Below are 17,391 nucleotides of genomic sequence, written 5' to 3'. Positions count from 1 at the left end.
GGAATGGAAGCGGGGTGAGCAGAGTCCAGCGTGGGACAGGGGGTTGGTTTTGTCTTATTAGCTTTGAGTATGCGGGTCCCAGCCAGAAACCTGAATGGGATTGTCAGGTAGGATTGGGAGCATGGAGGGAGGGAGGGACTGTCACTGGGGTCTACGTGGGTCCCTTAGAGCTGTCAGATTACACCCCCTCTGAAGGGGCAGCCAGCATGGAGGTCAAAGGCACAAACTGGAACTGACAGCCTGATTCCTGTCACAGCCTCTGTGACCCAGGACTACTACGCAGCTTTCCTGTGCCTCAGTTTCCCTATCTGAGTGTGACTAATAATGGTACCTATCTCATTAGGTTAGAAAGATTGGCTGAGTTACCGTCTGTAAAGGGCTTGGCATAGTGCCTGGCACAGAGTTTGTAAAAGAAGACATTTTCACTACTCTAGGGAAGGGCCAGGCATCTGCCAGGGCTCCCACACTTCCCTGGGGCCCGGCTGGAAAAGGAGGCCAGCAGGGAGGCGTTCCCGTGGGATAGGCTCTGCCACGGAGCATGGCCGGGTGGAAGGGGTCTGCAGTGGGAGGCTTCTTCCTTCACTGGGGCCTGGTCACTACACAACATTTGGAGGGAAGGAGGCAAAGAAAGGGGTGTCAGACAGTGGGACGAGGATACGTGCAGAGGGAGTGGACCCTGAGTCTTCCCAGGCAGGATGAGACTGCACTTGGATCAAAGTGTGAGGTCAAACGTTGACGTGCAAGAGAGGAGACATTCTTGGGACTCCCCACAAGGGAAGCAGGTGCCAGGTTCAGCAGGTGACCAGGCAGCCCGGAGAGTCCCAGTGGTGTCCACAGGGACACGTGTCTAGAGCAAAGTCCCCAGGATACCCAAGTTGATCTAGAGAGACTTGGAGCTCAGCTGGGAGAGGGACCCTCTCAGGAAGACGGGAGGGACACAGGGTAGGGTGCTGGCCCCACGCTCCTGGATGACAGGATGGAGTCATTTACTGTCAACCTTTGTGTGCGAGAGGAGCCCAAGACTCAGGACAGGAATTCTAGCCCTCCACTGCACACCTAAACTCTCTCAGATGGTTCTGGGCCCCTTCCTGCAAGCAGCGCCCCCCTCAAGTGGGAGGTGCTGCCAGCGGGCAGAGCTTGGGCTGGCAGGAGCTAAGTGCCTCTCAGTCTGGGAACACCTTTCCCCAGCCTTCCTCCATCTCTGCCACTTCCTCCCCAGCACCTGCGGGGTCAGAGGGCCGTGGGAGAGCTTCTCAGACACCGCCCTCCCCCATACCCAGTTACAGCCAGAGCCGCAATGGAGGTGCAGGAACAGAACCTTCTGTCTTTCAGCTGAGCTTTATGAACTTGTTTCACGTGGCCCAGCTGCTTGACTGAGCGGGGACAGGACCTAGCCGTGGCCCACTGGGCAGATGAGGGACAGAGCTCCCCACCTGGACCCCGGGGGGTGGCCACCCCAGAGCCGCCTCCAATGCCAGGCTCTCTTGAGGCAGCCGGGGCTCTGAGAGGGGAAGCCCTGTTCCTAGAGTCTATGGCCAGCCATCCTAGACACAGACTCTGCGTCTAGCCCTGGCCTGGCTCTGCCTCCATGTCGGGTTCTGCTGACCCAGTCCCAGGGTGCGGCACCTCCAGGACCTCAGGGCCACCGGGCTCCTCCGTGGACAGGGGCTCTGAGTCCCCTTTGGCCTCGGCGTCCTCGGTGTCACTGGCTCCACCCTCAGTGCCTGGGCTGGGCGGGGCATCCTGAGAGCTACGCAGGCAACAGTTGGTGGCGACAGCCATGAAGACCCCGGCCAGGGCCACCTCAGAGCCAGCCAGGTAGAAGATGATCTCGTAGTTCTTCAGGGCATCCACCAGGCGGCCTGGGGTGGGAGGGAGGGTGAAGTAAGGGTCTGTGAGGGACCTCACCCTTTACCTCCCACGCCACATCCCCAGATAAAGGGTGGTGCCCTCAATTTGGTGGGGATCATGGGTGACACACATACTTGCCCAATTTTTATTCCCATTTTACAGATGCAAAACCCCATGCAGGCGCTGCCATTTGATACCTTAAAAATGTCACTTCACTTCCCTGGACCTCAGTTTCTTAAGTGATATGGAGCCTTTGGTGAGGCAGCACTTTTTACAGTTTACAGGGCAGCCCCTCCACCCTCAGATCCAAGCACACGTGTGCCCTGTGAGCTGCCCACCTGGGGATAATTGGGGTAGGAGTGGGGAAGGCGTACTGGGCTCAGCCTCACTCTTCTGGGGGCCCCTACCTCTTGCTCTTTCCACCTAATACTCCGGGGCCTGTCTCAGCTCTCCCACGGCCCCCACCCCACACACCTCTAGGCCTGCACCTCCCAGAAGGCCCCGGACCCCACACTGAGCTCAGTACAGCTGGGGCAGGGTTTGTGAGTCAGTCCCTCCTTTTTCCTTCTCTTTACTTTCCAATTTTTCTATCCCAGGCACATATTACTGTCAGGAAAATCTCTAAACTGCAAATATTTTCCCCTGAAGTGTGGTTTTTTCATGAGTTCCCCACTCTCACGGGGGCATTCTTGTGGCTGTCCGCACAATGCTGTGACCCCTCGGTCAGCACTTCTGTGGCCTGGGGGAAGTGCCCCTCTGAGCCCCTCTGAGCAGTACTCCCCCAACTTGCCTTCCTGGTCCCTATCCCACCAACACACAGCCCTGTAGTGTCCTTCACCTTATCACCCATGTGTTTCTTCTGCCTATTAGATCCACCCCAGGGTCAAACAAGAAAATGTAAGATGGTCTCTGAGCCTCTGTGTGTGTGTGTGGGGGGGGGTTGGTGGTTGGTTTTGTGGCTTTTCGTGCTGAGATGGGGGGTCTTCCACACACAAGTTCAGGGCCTTTGGGGTTCCTACGGGGTCGGGTGAGATGATGAGGGCACTCAGCTAGCCCAGCCTTGGAAGGATGGGCAGCTCACCCCATCTCAGGTGCAGATGGAGCCCCAGCAAAAGTGGCCTCCCTCTGCCATTGCTCCACCCCACAGCTGACCTCAGCTCCCTCCTGCTCACAGGCAGACTTCCTGCTGCTTCAGCAATCACCCAACAACCCAGGAAGACCCTAATGTCCCCCACTCCACCTTTCTGGTCCCAACTCCTGCCTTATTTCCCCCAGACATACCCTGCGCCCTCTTCTGTGAGGCCTGCCTTTGCCTGCAAGAAGCCCTCCCTGACTATCCTCATCGGGATATTTCCTAAGAGGTGATGAGTGCGGGCCGTGTGCACAGGGGAAGACCCCAGCACCCCTCCTTCTCCACGTGAGCACACTGAGAACTCCAACTCTGCTCCTGGCCCCAGGGCTGGTTCCCCGGACACTGTCCCTATTCCAATCAACCTTAGAGGCTGGGGAGATTAAAACACTCAGATGCAGTGTGGGCATTTAGCACTGGGCAGGGCCCTGCTCTCATTCTGGGACTGCAACTTGTACTGTGGCTCTGTGCCTCAGTTTCCCCATCTGCAAAAGGAGAATAAGTATTTGCACTTCACAGGCCTTTGTGCCAACAGCTGGAAATGACCGTGGATCAGCAGCTATCGGTGTTGGGTTGTTCCTGGCACCTTTCCTGGTTTTTCCATCCCCACCCAGGTGGTACCGGCTTGGAGGAGGGGCTAATTGGCCATGGGAAGGGGAGTCCACCCAACCAGGCTATGTCAGAGGAGGCGTCCCTTCCCCTAATTCCTGTAAGTTCCATCTGGGACAGGAAGGGGCTTTCCCTTGGATTTAGGGGCACTAGGCCGCTCCACCGCCCCCCCCCCGCCCCCCTGCAAGGCGCACCGGCAGAGGGCGGTCCGATGAGCACAGCCAGGGCTTCAACGAGCAGCACCAGGCCCAGCGCACTCGGAAAGCGGTGCGCACCCACGGCCGCCATGAGCACCTCGAACTGCAGCGCGCCCACCATGCCATAGGAGAGGCCGAAGGCGACGCAGAAGGCGACGAGGGCGCCATAGGAGCGCGCGCGCGCGCTGCTCAAGTCCGTGAGCCCGTTGGCCAGCAGAGCCAGGCTGAAGAGGTAGGCGACGTGCGGCCGCAGCCGAGCCAGGCCGGCCAGGGCGCCGCACGCTGGCCGCGCCACGATGTCCACAAAGCCCACGATGGAGAGCAGGAAGGCGGCGTCGGCGTCAGGCACGCCCGCGTCCTTGGCGTAGTTCACCAACAGGATGGCGGGCACGAAGAGCCCTAACGCCATCAGGAACTTGGTGACCGCGTACACGGCGAAGGCGCGGTCGGCGCACACGGCCACGTCCAGCAGGCGTCGGCGGGGCCGCCCGCCAGGGGGCGCCGCGCGCAGGCTCCGCCCGGCGCCGTCCGCCGCCTCCTCTCCCGGGGCGCCGCTCGCGCTGTCCCGGCGAAGCCGAGGCCCGGGCCCCGGCGGGGGCCGCATGACCGCGCCGCACGCGCAGCAGTGCAGCAGGAGGCCGCCGAGCAGCAGGAAGCCGCCGCGCCAGCCGAAGCGCTCGAGCAGCTGCTGGCCCAGCGGCGACAGCGCCGACAGGAACACGGGGCTGCCGGCCGCCGCCAGCCCGTTGGCCAGAGGCCGCCGCCGATCAAAGTACAGCCCCAGCATGATGAGCGACGGCTGGAAGTTGAGGGCCAGGCCCAGGCCTGCGGGCGAGGCGGCGCTGTGCGGGGCTCCCCAGGCTGCCACCACCCCAAAGCAGGCGGGAGGGGCGAGGCCCCACCCGAACCGGCAACCCGGGGAAACTGAGCCGCTGGACTTGTAGGACGGCCTCTTGTGGGGAAACTGAGGACATGAGTTCTTGCAGCAAGGGCTCCCAATCCCCACCCACAGCCCCGCAAGGGCGGAGAGCAGTGGGCACCCTCACCTGTCAGCACCCCAGCCGTCAGGTACAGTTCCAGGAGACGTGTGGCAAAGGATGCTAGGACCATGCCTGCCGAGGCCAACAGCCCACCCACCAACATCACCGGGCGGCAGCCGAAGTGATTCACGAGGATGCTGGACACCGGGCCTGTAGGCAGGGAAGGGTCACCCCTCGGGCTGGCCCAGTCCCCTCCGTTGGACACACTCCAGGCTTTGCACCTCCCAGTTCCAAGTGTAAGGAACCTAGAGAGCAGTGTCTAGCCAAAGTCACACAGCTTGGCTGGGACAAACCCAGGAGACAGTACCCTATGGGGTACTCAGGAGGGACCTGTCCTAGCGCAGAGTTCCCCATCCCCACCCCTCGTGAGAACAGGGAACCCAAAGCATAAGGGTCAGACCCCACTGCCTTATCTTCATAGCTTGGAACCCTGGCTTGGCTGCCTTGCTCCCCAGGCTCCCCCACCCCTCATGCTGTTTAGCCGGGATAACTCCAGTAATAACCCTATCTCCCTATTAGAGCTAATAACCCTATTAGAGCTTGCGCGGGAACCAATCATCTCATTTAGATCTCAGTTTCGCCACCTGTAACTTAGGCAGGTGTTGGTCTTTTGGCAGGAATGGTGGGGGCCCTGCCACTGGTCAAGCTTGCTAGGGCGGCCACCTGGGTGCAGGCTCCACTTCGGGCTGCTGCCCCCTTCCTTCCCTCTCCTCCCCTCTCTCTGGTGCCAGCCTTCTGACAGGAAGGAAAAGGTTTCTGTGTCCTCCCTAAGGGGCCCCAAGGGATTCTCAGGGGGTTGAGTGTCTCCTGGTCCCTCATCCCCATCCCCAGTCCTGGGCCTGGGGAGGGAGCACTGACCGGTGCCGTAGAGCATGGCAAGCATGATGGAGGACACCCAGGCCATGTCACTGTAGCCGGCACCGAAGTCACGCATCAGTGCGCGGAAGAAGACGCTCACGGCCTTGGGGAAGCCATAGGCGAAACCGGTGACCACGAAGCAAGCGCCTAGCACGGCCCAGCCCCAGCCGCCATCTGGGGGGCCCACGCCCCGCCTGGGACCACCAGCGCCCATCACCACTGCCTCTGCTGGAGGAGGGGAGACAAGAGTGAGCGTGAGTGTCTGTAGCCCAGACAAGGAAGGGGGATGGAGATGAAGCGGCAAAACCAAGGCAGGGCCCACCCACGTGAGCCTTGCTCAGGGAATGAAGCCAGGTGGGTAAACCGTGGTGGGAACCTGCCCTCCTCCCAGGGGTGTGTGAAGAATGACAGGAGGATAATAGGTCCCTACCCACCTGAGTCCTGACTTCAGGATGGCTCACTCTGGAGGGTGGGCACTCCTTGCTCCTCAGGACCTAATGGTGGCAGGAGAGGGGCAGCCAGTGTGTGGGTGGGGACCTCTAGTGTTCCCAGCGTGCATGTTTGAGGGTCTCAGTGAAGCAGGGCCCAAGTGGGCTCCCTGTAGTAGGAACCCTGCCCCCATCCAGCTGGCTTCACTTTTCACTTAAACAGTGAATCACACCCCTGCAGCGTGAGCTCAGATGCCTCCGGGACGCCCGTCCCGCCACCACCCTGTAGATGCTTGCTAATCACAAACTCCATTGCTCAGCATTTTCCCCAGGTTACTCCCCCCCACCGTCCCTGGATCGCTGGCACCACAAGAGATAGGACAGAAGGGGGCATCACGAAAGAATACACCTCTGGGACTGTCCTTCAGCCTCTGGGAGAGTTCCCTGATTTTCCCTTAAATACCCCCAGCCGGTCTGACAGTGTGAGGCGGTTTTGGAGGTGTTCACCCGCTGCCTTCTCAGGCCACCGGTGCTCTGATAATAAACGCTTATTCTATGACCCACTCCTGTGTGGGTCTGTTGGCTGAGCGGTGCAGTCAGTACGAGCCCCAGCTCGGTATGCCCTCCAGTTACATCAGGACAAAGGAACAAAGTGAGGGACAGGCACTAGCAGCAAAATGGGTAGTTTATGTTCCGCCTTGCCCTTGTGGTGTGTTTCTAATTTTTCTCTATGATCAAGAGTGACTATTGTCATTAGAACATTATGGGAATAAAACAAAAAGACATTTATAACAGAACATTAGCCTTGTCTCAGAATCCATGGAAGCTGAATTCCAGTTCATCCCAGCTTAGCCATGGATTTCCTCTGTGATTTGGACAGGTCCCCTCCCTTGCTGAGCCTCACTTTCTGCACCTGTAAGATAAGTGATCACCGCAGGCTAGCAGAGAATCTTGGGGTGGGGGTTGGAGCTCTGGCTCCCACTGGACAGATGGGGATCTTTGGGGGGGCAACAGGAAAGAGACATTCTGCTCTCCAAACTCCTAGCAGCACCCCAATCCCTACACATGCAGAAACTGGCTCTGAAGCCTCTCACACTCCTGGAGCTTGGACCTGGGGTTCACACAGCATTCCCATGTGCCCCCAGAACAGATGAAGAGGGTGGTCGGAGACAGGACCGACCCCCTGCCCCACAGCTGGGGCAGGAGCCTCCCTCCCACAGCCCCTCCAGACCTGGGGTCTCCCTCCTAGCGTTGGACAATACCAAGGACCTGTGGGTATCTGGGACTCTGCCCCTGCCCCACCAGGACCAGGTTCTGGCTTTTCCTGTCTTTCGTCCTCTTGTTATGGGACAAGAGGGTGGTCCCTGGTAGCCCTCGCCCCATACTCACCAGAGCTGTCCAGCGGGTTTGAGTATCTAGCCTCACATCTGAGGCCTGCAGGGAGGGGCCACCCTACTGGCCCCTCCGTGAAGCCTAGCCTGATGAGGGGTGGAGGGGTGCAGCTGAAGGCATTTATTGACGGCAGATCAGCTGCTGGCCCGGCCTTCACCCCTACAGCTCCACAGCTAGCTACCCCAAGCCCGGGCTTAGAGTACTCCCCCACCCCTACCTCCTCTAAGAGGCTTTAGCCTGGGAGAGAAGGGACAGGGCAGAGACCAACCTTGGGGCCCCGTCCCAGGCCTGCCCAGGGAGAGCTACACAGGAGGTCCCGCTACCTCCTCGAGCCCCGGGTAGGCAGAGGACACAGCCCTGCCTTGGGGGTCCTAGTGGTCCTGGGGGCAGAGCCCTGCCTGGGAGAGACCCCCACCACTCCTAATCACCTGAATTCCTTGCCTGCCCCCCACCCCCAGGCCACATTCCAGGAGGGGCCTCTGTGGCTTTTCCCTGGATAAAGCTAATCCAGGAGGAGCGCCTGGGACTGTGGGGGTGGGAAGGGGCAGAACAAAGGGTGCTGTGTCTCAGGCCTCCAGAGGGTGACTTGCTGGTGGTCCTGGACCTTGGCCACTGCCACCCCACCTCCTCTGGAGAGGCAACTATTTCCTGGGTGACCCACAGCAGAAATTAGGGCTGGAGATAGAGCTCGAGGGCTTTAGGACAGACCTAAAGACTTGCTTAGGGTGGACAGGTGGCTCAGTTGTTTAGAATGTGAGCTCTGGGCAACGGGGCAGCAGGTTCGATTCCCACATGGGCCAGCAAGCTGCACCCTCTGCAACTAGAATGAAGTCAAAGAGCTCAGCTCCCAGGTGGCCAGATGGCTCGGTCGGTTGGACCGTGGGCTCTCAACCACAAGGTTGCCGGTTTGACTCCTCGAGTCCTGTAAGGGCTGGAGGGCTGCGCCCCCTGCAACTCACAAGGCAACTGGACCTGGAGCTGAGCTGCGCCCTCCACAACTAAGATTGAAAGGACAACAACTTGACTTGGAAAAGTCTTGGAAGTACACACTGTTCCCCAATAAAGTCCTGTTCCCCTTCCCCAATAAAATCTTTAAAAAAAAAAAGACACAGTAAGTGCGAAACATATGAGGCTATGGTGGTATAACAGCGAACTGTGTTACAGCAAAGTTAAAAAAAAAAAAAAAAGACTTGCTTAAAGAGACAGATGTGAGGTGCTGGGAGTGAGCGAGGCCTCCCAGACAACTACCATTGGTCTTCAGGACCTCCTGGAATCCATTCTCTAGTGGGAGGTCCCTACCCCAACGCCTGCCCGGACCCCCAAATCAGACACCCCCAGTCCTGCTGCCATGTCCACTTGCTTTATTTCTCACTGTGTACAAAAGATAAATGGGGACATGTGCGGGGCAGAGGAGGGGGTGTGTAAGGGGCTCCTCCCCACGGGTTGGAGAAGGGGGAAAGAGTTTGGGGACATGAGGTAGGCCCCCCAGGGAGAGTCCTGGGGCCCCTGGAGGGGAAGAAATGGTTCTGTCCCCCAATTCCGCCTGCTTTAGTTTGAAGGTCCCAGACCCCAGACCAGTGCCCTTGGAGCTGTTCAGTCTGGGGGTGCAGTTTGGGGAAGGGCAGCCACCCCCAGCATCAGGGCCCCGGCTTCTTGGATCCACTGCTGCTGCTTCTGCTGCCGCCATCTCTGGGCAGACTCTGGACAGGTGGGGTGGCGACCTCAGACCCCTGATGGAGGAAGGCGCCTCAGCGGATAAGGGGCGCTGAGCGGTCATTGGTGACAGTGGGACGCAGCTTTACGGTGGCAAAGGGGTTTGTGCCCCTGTGGGGAGAGAGGTTGGGGTGAGAGGGTCCCAGGTCGTCAGCTGTCTGTGGATCCAGGGAAGGCACTGGACACCTGAGCCAGGTATCCACCCCTACCTCCTGCCCCTATCCGGTCCCCTCCACTCACCCCTATCTCGTCTCTCCCCACAGCCCTCCACTGAGCCCGGTCCCCTCTGACCCCTGCTCAAGGACTCACCGAGGGAAGAGCTCTGGGGGGTGCTGCTCCCAGGACATAAGTTTCTGCAGTGGGGGTGGAGGAAGGGTTAAGTTTCGGGGCAAAAGAGCAAGGGAGCCCCTGTCCTTCCCTCTCCCCCTCCTAGAAGGGTAGAGGACTGGCCCAGAAGCCGCTGCAGGGCTAGGCTTCTGGGAAACACAGCCCCGGGATTCTGAAGCCCAGAATTCTGCAGGTTTCTGGGCCAGAGACCATCTCCAGGGCTAAACACCGCCCCCCAAGATAAGATGGCGGGGACCACGTGGGAAGGTTCCCCCCAGGCTCTGACCCAGGACCTTGGTCTGGCCTCCCGTAGGGAGGCAGGGAGAACAGGCCTTTTCCAGTGCTCCCAGCAGGACACCTAGGGCTCCAGTCCAGGAGACAAATGCTTCCCTCACGCGCCGCCCCAGACTCAGGTGGGCAGAGTGAGGCTGGGGTGGGAGGGCCCACTGCTGGACTCAGTGGCAAAGCAGAGAGGGTTACCTGGTCTCTGGTCTCCCTGCCCCTGGACGACCCCAGGGTTGAGGACAGACTGGGGGGAAGGGGGCTCACCTTGACGTCACTGGCCACGCCCATGCTGCCCATGCTACCTCGGCGGCTGCCAGGCAAGGGTGTAGGTGTGGGGCTGGGGGCGCGGCTTGGGACCCGGCTCTGGGTTCGGGAGCGGGACTGGCCATCCCAGTACTCTGAGGACGCTGTGGAGTTGCCTGGCCGGTCCAGGAGGTCATCCAGGCTATGGCTGCCCCGGAGTGGGTAGGACCTGAATCCAGAGAAAAGAGAGGAGGGACGGGGTCCAGGAGTCAGGTGCTGCTGCATCAGCCCCATCTCCTGGGCCCCGGCACCTGTGTGAGGAGCCTGCTGGCCTGAAGGCAGTCCTGAGATGAGGCAGAGGGCTGGACACCATGACCTTCATGGTAGAGGAATGGGGCGCCCTTTTCCAGAGGCTGAGGGGGCTGAGTCCACTCAGGACTGCAACTCACAGATGCACCCCCTAGTGGGCAGGGCCACCCCCACTGGAGTCCCCACCCCTACTCCACATCTGACCACTCAGGTACCTGGAAGGTAGCTCATTCATAGGACTCATGGGGTTCATGGAGGTCATCGGGGTCAAGGGGTTCATGGAGTTCATGGAGGTCACGGGGTTCAAGGCGTTCATGGGGTTCATGGAGGTCACGGGGTTCAAGGCATTCATGGGGTTCATGGAGGTCACGGGGTTCAAGGCATTCATGGGGTTCATGGAGGTCACGGGGTTCAAGGCGTTCATAGGGTTCATGGAGGTCACGGGGTTCAAGGCGTTCATGGGGTTCACGGGCACCTCCAATGGCTTCACATAGGCCTCGGGGAACCAACCACTCCTGCGGGGCGGAAGCAGACGGTCCCATAAGCAAAAGGCCCAACAACAGTGAGGCCCAAACACCACATCTAAGAGCAGCACACAGCACTGGCCCTGCTGCTGCGGGCCTCGCTTCAGGGGCTTTGCAGAGAGTAACTCATTTGATCCCTTGAGGAGGTCGTGGCATTCCAGGCCACCGGTCCAGCCTCATGTCCCACCAGGGGCGGGGGCACCTAAGAGGAGGAACTGGAAGTCCGAGCAGGAAAGCAGTGTGTCCAGAGACCTACGGTGACCGGTGACCGCTTCATTTCCTGCTCACTGAGCACCCACTGCATGAGGGCCCAGAGAGCCAGGCCCAGCCTGGCAGAGACACAGACACCTGAAGAGATGTAGTGAAGGGGACGGGGGAGGGGACATCACAGGCAACTGCAGGAGTCCAGAGGAAGGGGCGCCTGAGCCCAGGGTGCCTGACTCCCAATCCTGTGCTCTTTCCTTCTCAGCCCAGCTGCTGCCCTCTGGTTCCGGGGACCCCAGGCACCTGCTCATGGAGTCTGCCTGGCCAGAGGCTCATTACTGCACCTTCAGAGCAGCCGGGGTTGAGGGAGAGGCACTATGACCGACATTTCTTAATCTTTTCAGACTCCACAGAATCCATCGGATTCTTTCAGAACATCTAGGAAAATGCCCTCCAAAAAGTCGCCTTTGATCCAAAACCCAATCAACAACATTCTCACATAAAGGTCGAACTGGAGGCCATTTCAACTCAAACTGACAGAATCAAACCATTGCAGTACATTGTACTTCTGCTCTCACCATAAAGTGCCTACTGATGGTAAAACTTGCCATCATTTTCCCTAACCTGTGAGTCATAGAAAGAATAATGACGTCCGAGGAATGTGGTTGAGAGCACCGGTTAGAAGGTTTTATCATCAGGTGCCCAGGAGGTTTGGTACACCTGTTGCAGGGACTTTCGGGGTGATGCCCTGCTGCCCTCTGACATGGGTCTGCAAAGCGGGTGTTTCTGCCATTCGTGTGCTTAGTCATCTGTCTCCACTGGCCCATCCTTCCCTTCCTGCTCCATGTGGTCACCTGCCATCCACCCATCTATCCGTACACCTCTGTGCCTAACTGTATCATCCTGTCCAGCATCACCCATGCGTCCGTCCACTCTCTCATCCATGATCCATGCGGGCAAACACGCATGGATCACTAATTTACTGTGTATCCACTAATCCATCCATCACCACTTGCCCAGCTGCCTGCCCTGCCACCTATCAATCCACTCACATACCTCTCCAGTCACCCATCAGCCTATGCATGTACCCCACATGCCTCCTCCCGTGCCCCCAACCACCCATTCGATCCCCACTGATCCACCATCTTACCTGTCTGCTCACACGAGCTGCATCTACCCGCCCACAGGCCCATCCCTTCTGTCCACCATCCACTAACCCGTATGCCACCTCGCATGTCCCTGCTGATTTCTCCATCTATGCATTCATTCCTTCATGCCTCTATTCCTGTCTTCCTCCATTCCTCCTCCCTTAGCAGGAGTGGGAGGGGGTCACACAAGTCTGCCTATAAAGCCCTGTGTGGGGCACTGCCTGGTTCCAGCAAACTCCCACCTTCCCCTTTTTCCCCAGCAGAAAGAGTGACCCCTGCACACTTCCCTTTTGTCTGCCAACCCTTGCTCTCCTCCAGGCTTGCTGGTGACCACAATGTACTTCCCCATCTCCCCCTTCCGCTTGTGGGATCAGAAACAGGCCCGGTTTAGGTTCTTGAAGGATTCCCATTGTGCATGAGTGTGAGGAGGAGAGCACACTTGGCCTGCAAGCTCCCAGCACTGCCTCGGTGCCGGCCTGGGGAGGTCCACCCCACCCATGCCTCCATCAGAGCTCTGGCTGACTCTCAGGGTACAGAGGGGAAGCTGCCCCCTACCTCCCAGTGCCAGGTGCCCAGCAGGTACCCAAGCAGTAAGGTTTCTGTAACCTTGTGAGAGAGCTTTCCCATTCCCCATCCTCTACCACCCTCCCAAAGGCCGAAACCCTGAACTCGGTAAGGAGGCTCTTCCTACTCCCATCGAATGGATGAGGGAGGCAGAAGAAGCCTCCCTCAGGGAAGTCTCACTCAGAGGTGGAGTTCAGGACTCCCAGGGTCCTCCTTCCAACCCACCCTACGCCCCGGGGGCTCCTACTCACGTGGAGGAGCCCTCCAGCTTGCCATAGAGCCAGCCGTTCTGGGCCTCTGGCACCAGCACCTCCACGACGTCTCCGGCCGAGAAGCGCAGCAGCGTGTGGTTGGCGCCCTCCGAGTGGGAGACGAGGGCGCGGACCCTCCTGGTGCCTCCGCTGCCGCTGCCCCCGCTGCCCGAGCCGCCCGGGCGCTCGCCGAAGGAGTTGGAGCGCGAGCGCTGGGTGCTGGTGTAGAGTGAGGCTGCAGGGGCGGGAGAGCGCAGCGGCATGTTGGTGGGAAGTTCTCCCTCGCGTCTACTCTTGATCCCTCCTGCTGCAGCGCAACCTCCATTCCTTTTCCCGAACCCCTGGTCCCCATCCTGTGTCCCCGGCCCTCCCTCTGCGCTCCGAGCGCCGGGGACACTCACAGGCAGACGGCGTCCGGGGCAGGGACCGGCGGTCTGGCTCCAGCTGGGACGCGGACCTCGCCTCGGTGGGCTCCGGGCCGTAGGAGCCGGAGCCATGCCGGCTGCGAGGGGAGCTGAACTCTCCCAGAGGCCTCTGGGGCTGCGAGGGGAGATGGGCAGGGGAGGGTGGGGCGGGGAGGGGCGGGGCCGAGGCGCCCTAGTCCAGCCCCCACCCCCAGTCCCAGCCGTCGGCGTAAGGGTTCAAGGGCCTGCGGCCCAGCCACCAAGGGGGCGCCGAGGCCGCGCCGGGGCGGAAGGGCCAGCTGGGGGATGCTGCGTAGATCGGAGCCCTGGGTGGGAGGAGGCTCCAGGCGGAGGGCCTCAGGCCCCAGGGCCCCGCGGGGGGTGCCGGGGGCAACAGGGGCGCGGAAAGCGGTGGGGGCGCGAGTGGCGGCGCGAATAGCGGCGGGGGCGCCCAAGGCCTCACCATGTCCAAGCGGGTGGGCGTCAGGCGGCCCGAGGGGTAGGGCGGCCCCAGCACGGGACCCAGCAGGCCAGGGGAATGGGCGCGCGACGGGCTGCGGCTGGCCTCCGACTGCTCCTTCCACAGCAGCACGCGGTTCTGGAGCACCCCCCGAGCCTGGCGGGGTGGGGACACAGGAGTCAGCCAGATCTGAGCAGCCCTCAGAATCCTGGGAACTCAAAAGTGGGAACCCTAGGCCTGGGGACTTGGGCCCTGCAAGCTGAGGATGAAAGAAAGGATTTTCTAGCTGTTAGGAGCTAAAGAACATGGTGTTGTCACTTTGGGTTCCCCCACCGTCCAACGTCCAACCATCCCCCTCTTTTGTCAAAGGTCCCTCCTTTCTCCTTGAGGAGCTTCCCCTGCCCCCTCTCTGTGTGCTTTGGGCAGAGTTCTCCCACTGCCCCATACAGGGGTAGGAGTAGAACCCAGGCTGGCCACTCAGGTTGCTCCATCCTCCTGACTACAGTGATGGACTCAGGGATGGCACTTACCCAAAAACTGTGACCAAAGAATCCAATCCCAGTACTCACCCTGGAACAATCTGGAAAAATATATTCTTTCACCTCATGGGGTTTGCTAAATAGGTGTAGTGAAGCCAACACAGGAAACTACAACTAAGCAACAGAAAATGGCAAATTTCCAATGACATCTTGTCTGCTCCTGGATCCTGCCACACCTGAAACCCTTGAACTTCCCAGTAACTCATGTAATAAATACATTTTCTGTTTAAGTAAGTTTGAGGAGTGTTCTAAAAGAGGGCTTTCAAATACAGTTTTCCCAGTGCATCCCTGTACTCTACATAAACATCCCTTTTCTAGTATGCCCAACACATGGGCCTCTAATTCTGCTTGAATACTTTCAAGGACAGGAAATTCAGCAGCTGGCCATACAGTCCATAACAACTCCGAGGTGGGAGGGCTTTCAATGGTGGACCTGCAGTGTGTATTACTTGTGTGTTTAATTTTGCGTGTTTTATGGTGCTTTGACATCCTGGAGTCTTGCCATTCCTGGAGACACTGCCCCTCCCAGGCCTAAATAATTCCCAGTGATAGTAAACGGTTTGCCCTGAGCACGCCTTTTGTATGCAAACCAACCAATCCAAACCCATATCCCCAACCACTTCCTCTAACTCACACCAATCAAGCCAATATTTCTCCTGCCCTAAATCACACCAGAGCCAGGTACCAGACAACTAAACACCACCCCTACAGCCCAGAGCTCACTGAAATGATGCAAACCAGCCAGTCCCAGACTTGCTTAAACTCGCCTATCTTGCTTTGCTCATTCCTTCCGCGGAAACCAGAATAAAGGTCTGCGCCACACTTTCCCTTCACTCCTTCTGCCTGTTGACTATCACCTGGTGCTTCCCCACGTGGCCCTGTGTGGCACGATGTGACCCCTTCTCTTGGAGACTGTGATGTGTAATAAAATTTGTTTCAGTGGTATTAACCTCTCCGTGTTGTCACTCGTCACCTCAATAAATTAAATCCCACGTACAGTCAAAACACTGTACTCTCCAGTTATAAAGGGCTCTCCCTTAACTATTCAAACATCTCCTCCCCGAAGGCCAATCTCAAGACTCTCACCTTAGTAATAAAAGCTTCCCTTTGTTGAGCATTTACTGTGTGGCAAGCCCAGTGTTGAAGGCTTTATTTGCATTATCTTACTTGAGTCTCACAATAGCCTTGGGAGATTGGTGCAATTATGATCTCCATTTTATAGGTGCTGAAGGTCAGAGCCATTAATGACTGGTTCAAGGTCTCGCATCCGGTAAGCAGTAGAGTGGAAGCCTCCTGTGACTGCACCTTTCAATGATTTCTCCCTTCTCCCTGGCCCAGCTGCTGAGAACCGCATAGTGAGCTCAGGCAGCAGAACAGAATGGCTCAGAGCCTCTTGTCCACTTGGTCACTAGGTGGACATGTTCCCCTTGCCTTGCATAAATAATTAGCAAAACAGCACAATGACAAAACTCCACAGATCTTTGTGAGCTTGTTTTGGAGGCAGTAAGCAGAGCGAGACCATTACGTTCTGCATACAGTATTTTTAAAGGATTTTCGTCCAGTTTGAGAACATTCAGTGGAGAGTGACTGCCAGGTGCGAGGGGGTTCTAGGAGTAATGGCCACAGCACTGAGGTGGCCTGCACAACACTCAGCTTCTCTGTCTTCCCTCAGCCTTGTCCCCAGGCAGGAGCCAGTGTTTGGGAAGAAACACCGTAAGGTTTTCAAACCGTAGAGGAGACCACGGGAGAATTTTCAAAACATTTGTGGAGTGGAAAAGTCATTCTAACTATGATACAAACCCCAGAAGCTATAAAAGAAAAGGCTGATAGATTTCACTAAATAAAAATAATTTTTTAATATGGCAAAACCTACAATAAACAAAGTCAAATGATAAATGGCAAAGAGGGAAAATATTTGCCAAGAAAGGTCTGATTTCAGGAACATATAAAGAGCTCCTACAAATTAAAAAGAAACCTGGAGGAAAAGATACTGACATGTCACAGTAAAGGAAATCAAATGTCTCTGAAACATGAAAAGATGTCAATATCACTTATAAGACAGGTATCAAGTAAAATGACAGTGAGATGCCATTTTTACCTTTCTGATTAGCAAAGATCCAAATTTCTGCTCACACTGTTGTCAAGGAAACAGAACAGGGACTCTCATACATTGCTGGTGGAAGTGTAAACTGGTACAACCAATCCTATATTCTTGGACTCACCAATTCCACTTCTAGAAATTTATCCTGGAGAGATACTTGAACAAATGCAACAAACACAGAGAAGCTAAGGGTGAGGTAGAAAGGCGTGTTATTGACTAGATTTGGACTAAGCAGGCACTGGTTATGGAGACGATGAGGACACCTTATGGAGCCAGGCAGTTATAGTTCTTTAAATCTTCTTCTAAATCTTGTGCATCCTGCTTATAGATATAGTAACAAGTAAAAATGTGCGCTTAACTATCTTAGGAGTTAGATCTTGAATGTCCTAAAGTCCAGCTGGGTCAGACAACATACTACCTAACCCCCATACTTAGGGGAGTCTGGCTCATTCAATGCTCGGTGCTCTCTTGAGGGGAGATCACCCAGCAGGACGCAGCCAGTGGAGAGGTCAGCTCTCCTCTTAATGTTGGAGGTTAACAGTTGAGGATACAGGCAGAAAGGAGTTGCTTCCAAAGAAGATGCAGAAATAGCCAATAAACACATGAAAAGATGTTCAGCATCATTAGCCGTCAGGCAAACGCAAGTCTAAACAAGACACCACTTCACACCCATTATAATCAACTAGACTGTTATCAACAAGATGACAATCACAAGTGCTGACCAGGAAGCAGAGAAATTAGAACCCTCACACCACTAGAGGGAATGTAAAATGGGGCAGCCACGGTGGAAGAGTCTGGAAGTTCCTCAAACAGTT

At 57.3% G+C, this 17,391-nt stretch overlaps 2 protein-coding genes across 2 annotated transcripts in view; both read right to left on the bottom strand.

Annotated features, from left to right (window-relative positions):
* Window positions 1–1,267: 1,267 nt before the first annotated feature.
* On the bottom strand, window positions 1,268–8,337 carry SLC16A8 (solute carrier family 16 member 8). The gene is made up of 4 exons (XM_033116117.1): window positions 5,685–8,337; window positions 4,833–4,976; window positions 3,784–4,611; window positions 1,268–1,862 (listed from the first exon to the last, which is right to left on the bottom strand). Exons 1-4 carry the CDS (start codon window positions 5,896–5,898, stop codon window positions 1,564–1,566), a joined length of 1,485 nt encoding a protein of 494 aa, XP_032972008.1. The 5' UTR covers window positions 5,899–8,337; the 3' UTR covers window positions 1,268–1,563.
* A 511-nt stretch (window positions 8,338–8,848) lies between these two features.
* BAIAP2L2 (BAR/IMD domain containing adaptor protein 2 like 2) overlaps window positions 8,849–17,391 on the bottom strand; it is a 28,408-nt gene continuing 19,865 nt past the window's right edge. The window contains exons 8-14 of the mRNA XM_033118455.1: window positions 13,940–14,092; window positions 13,474–13,612; window positions 13,073–13,307; window positions 10,597–10,896; window positions 10,094–10,301; window positions 9,527–9,570; window positions 8,849–9,328 (exon numbers count right to left, since the gene is read on the bottom strand). Of these exons, the coding sequence (XP_032974346.1) occupies window positions 9,253–9,328; window positions 9,527–9,570; window positions 10,094–10,301; window positions 10,597–10,896; window positions 13,073–13,307; window positions 13,474–13,612; window positions 13,940–14,092 (1,155 nt within the window). The 3' untranslated portion in view covers window positions 8,849–9,252. The remainder of the gene's footprint in view (window positions 9,329–9,526; window positions 9,571–10,093; window positions 10,302–10,596; window positions 10,897–13,072; window positions 13,308–13,473; window positions 13,613–13,939; window positions 14,093–17,391) is intronic.

Source organism: Rhinolophus ferrumequinum, chromosome 10, assembly GCF_004115265.2.
Source record: "Rhinolophus ferrumequinum isolate MPI-CBG mRhiFer1 chromosome 10, mRhiFer1_v1.p, whole genome shotgun sequence".
Taxonomy (NCBI): Eukaryota; Metazoa; Chordata; class Mammalia; order Chiroptera; family Rhinolophidae; genus Rhinolophus; species Rhinolophus ferrumequinum.
The sequence above is the reverse complement of the archived record's forward strand: the minus strand, read 5'-3'. Positions and strand labels throughout refer to the sequence as shown.

Coding starts and splice junctions, on each gene's coding strand:
- SLC16A8 (XM_033116117.1), bottom strand. CDS start 5,898: ATGGGCGCTGGTGGTCCCAGGCGGGGCGTGGGCCCCCCAGATGGCGGC. Junction 4,612..4,832: donor GACGGCTGGGGTGCTGACAG/GTGAGGGTGCCC, acceptor CCTCGCCCGCAG/GCCTGGGCCTGGCCCTCAAC. Junction 1,863..3,783: donor CATCGGACCGCCCTCTGCCG/GTGCGCCTTGCA, acceptor CTCCCACCCCAG/GCCGCCTGGTGGATGCCCTG.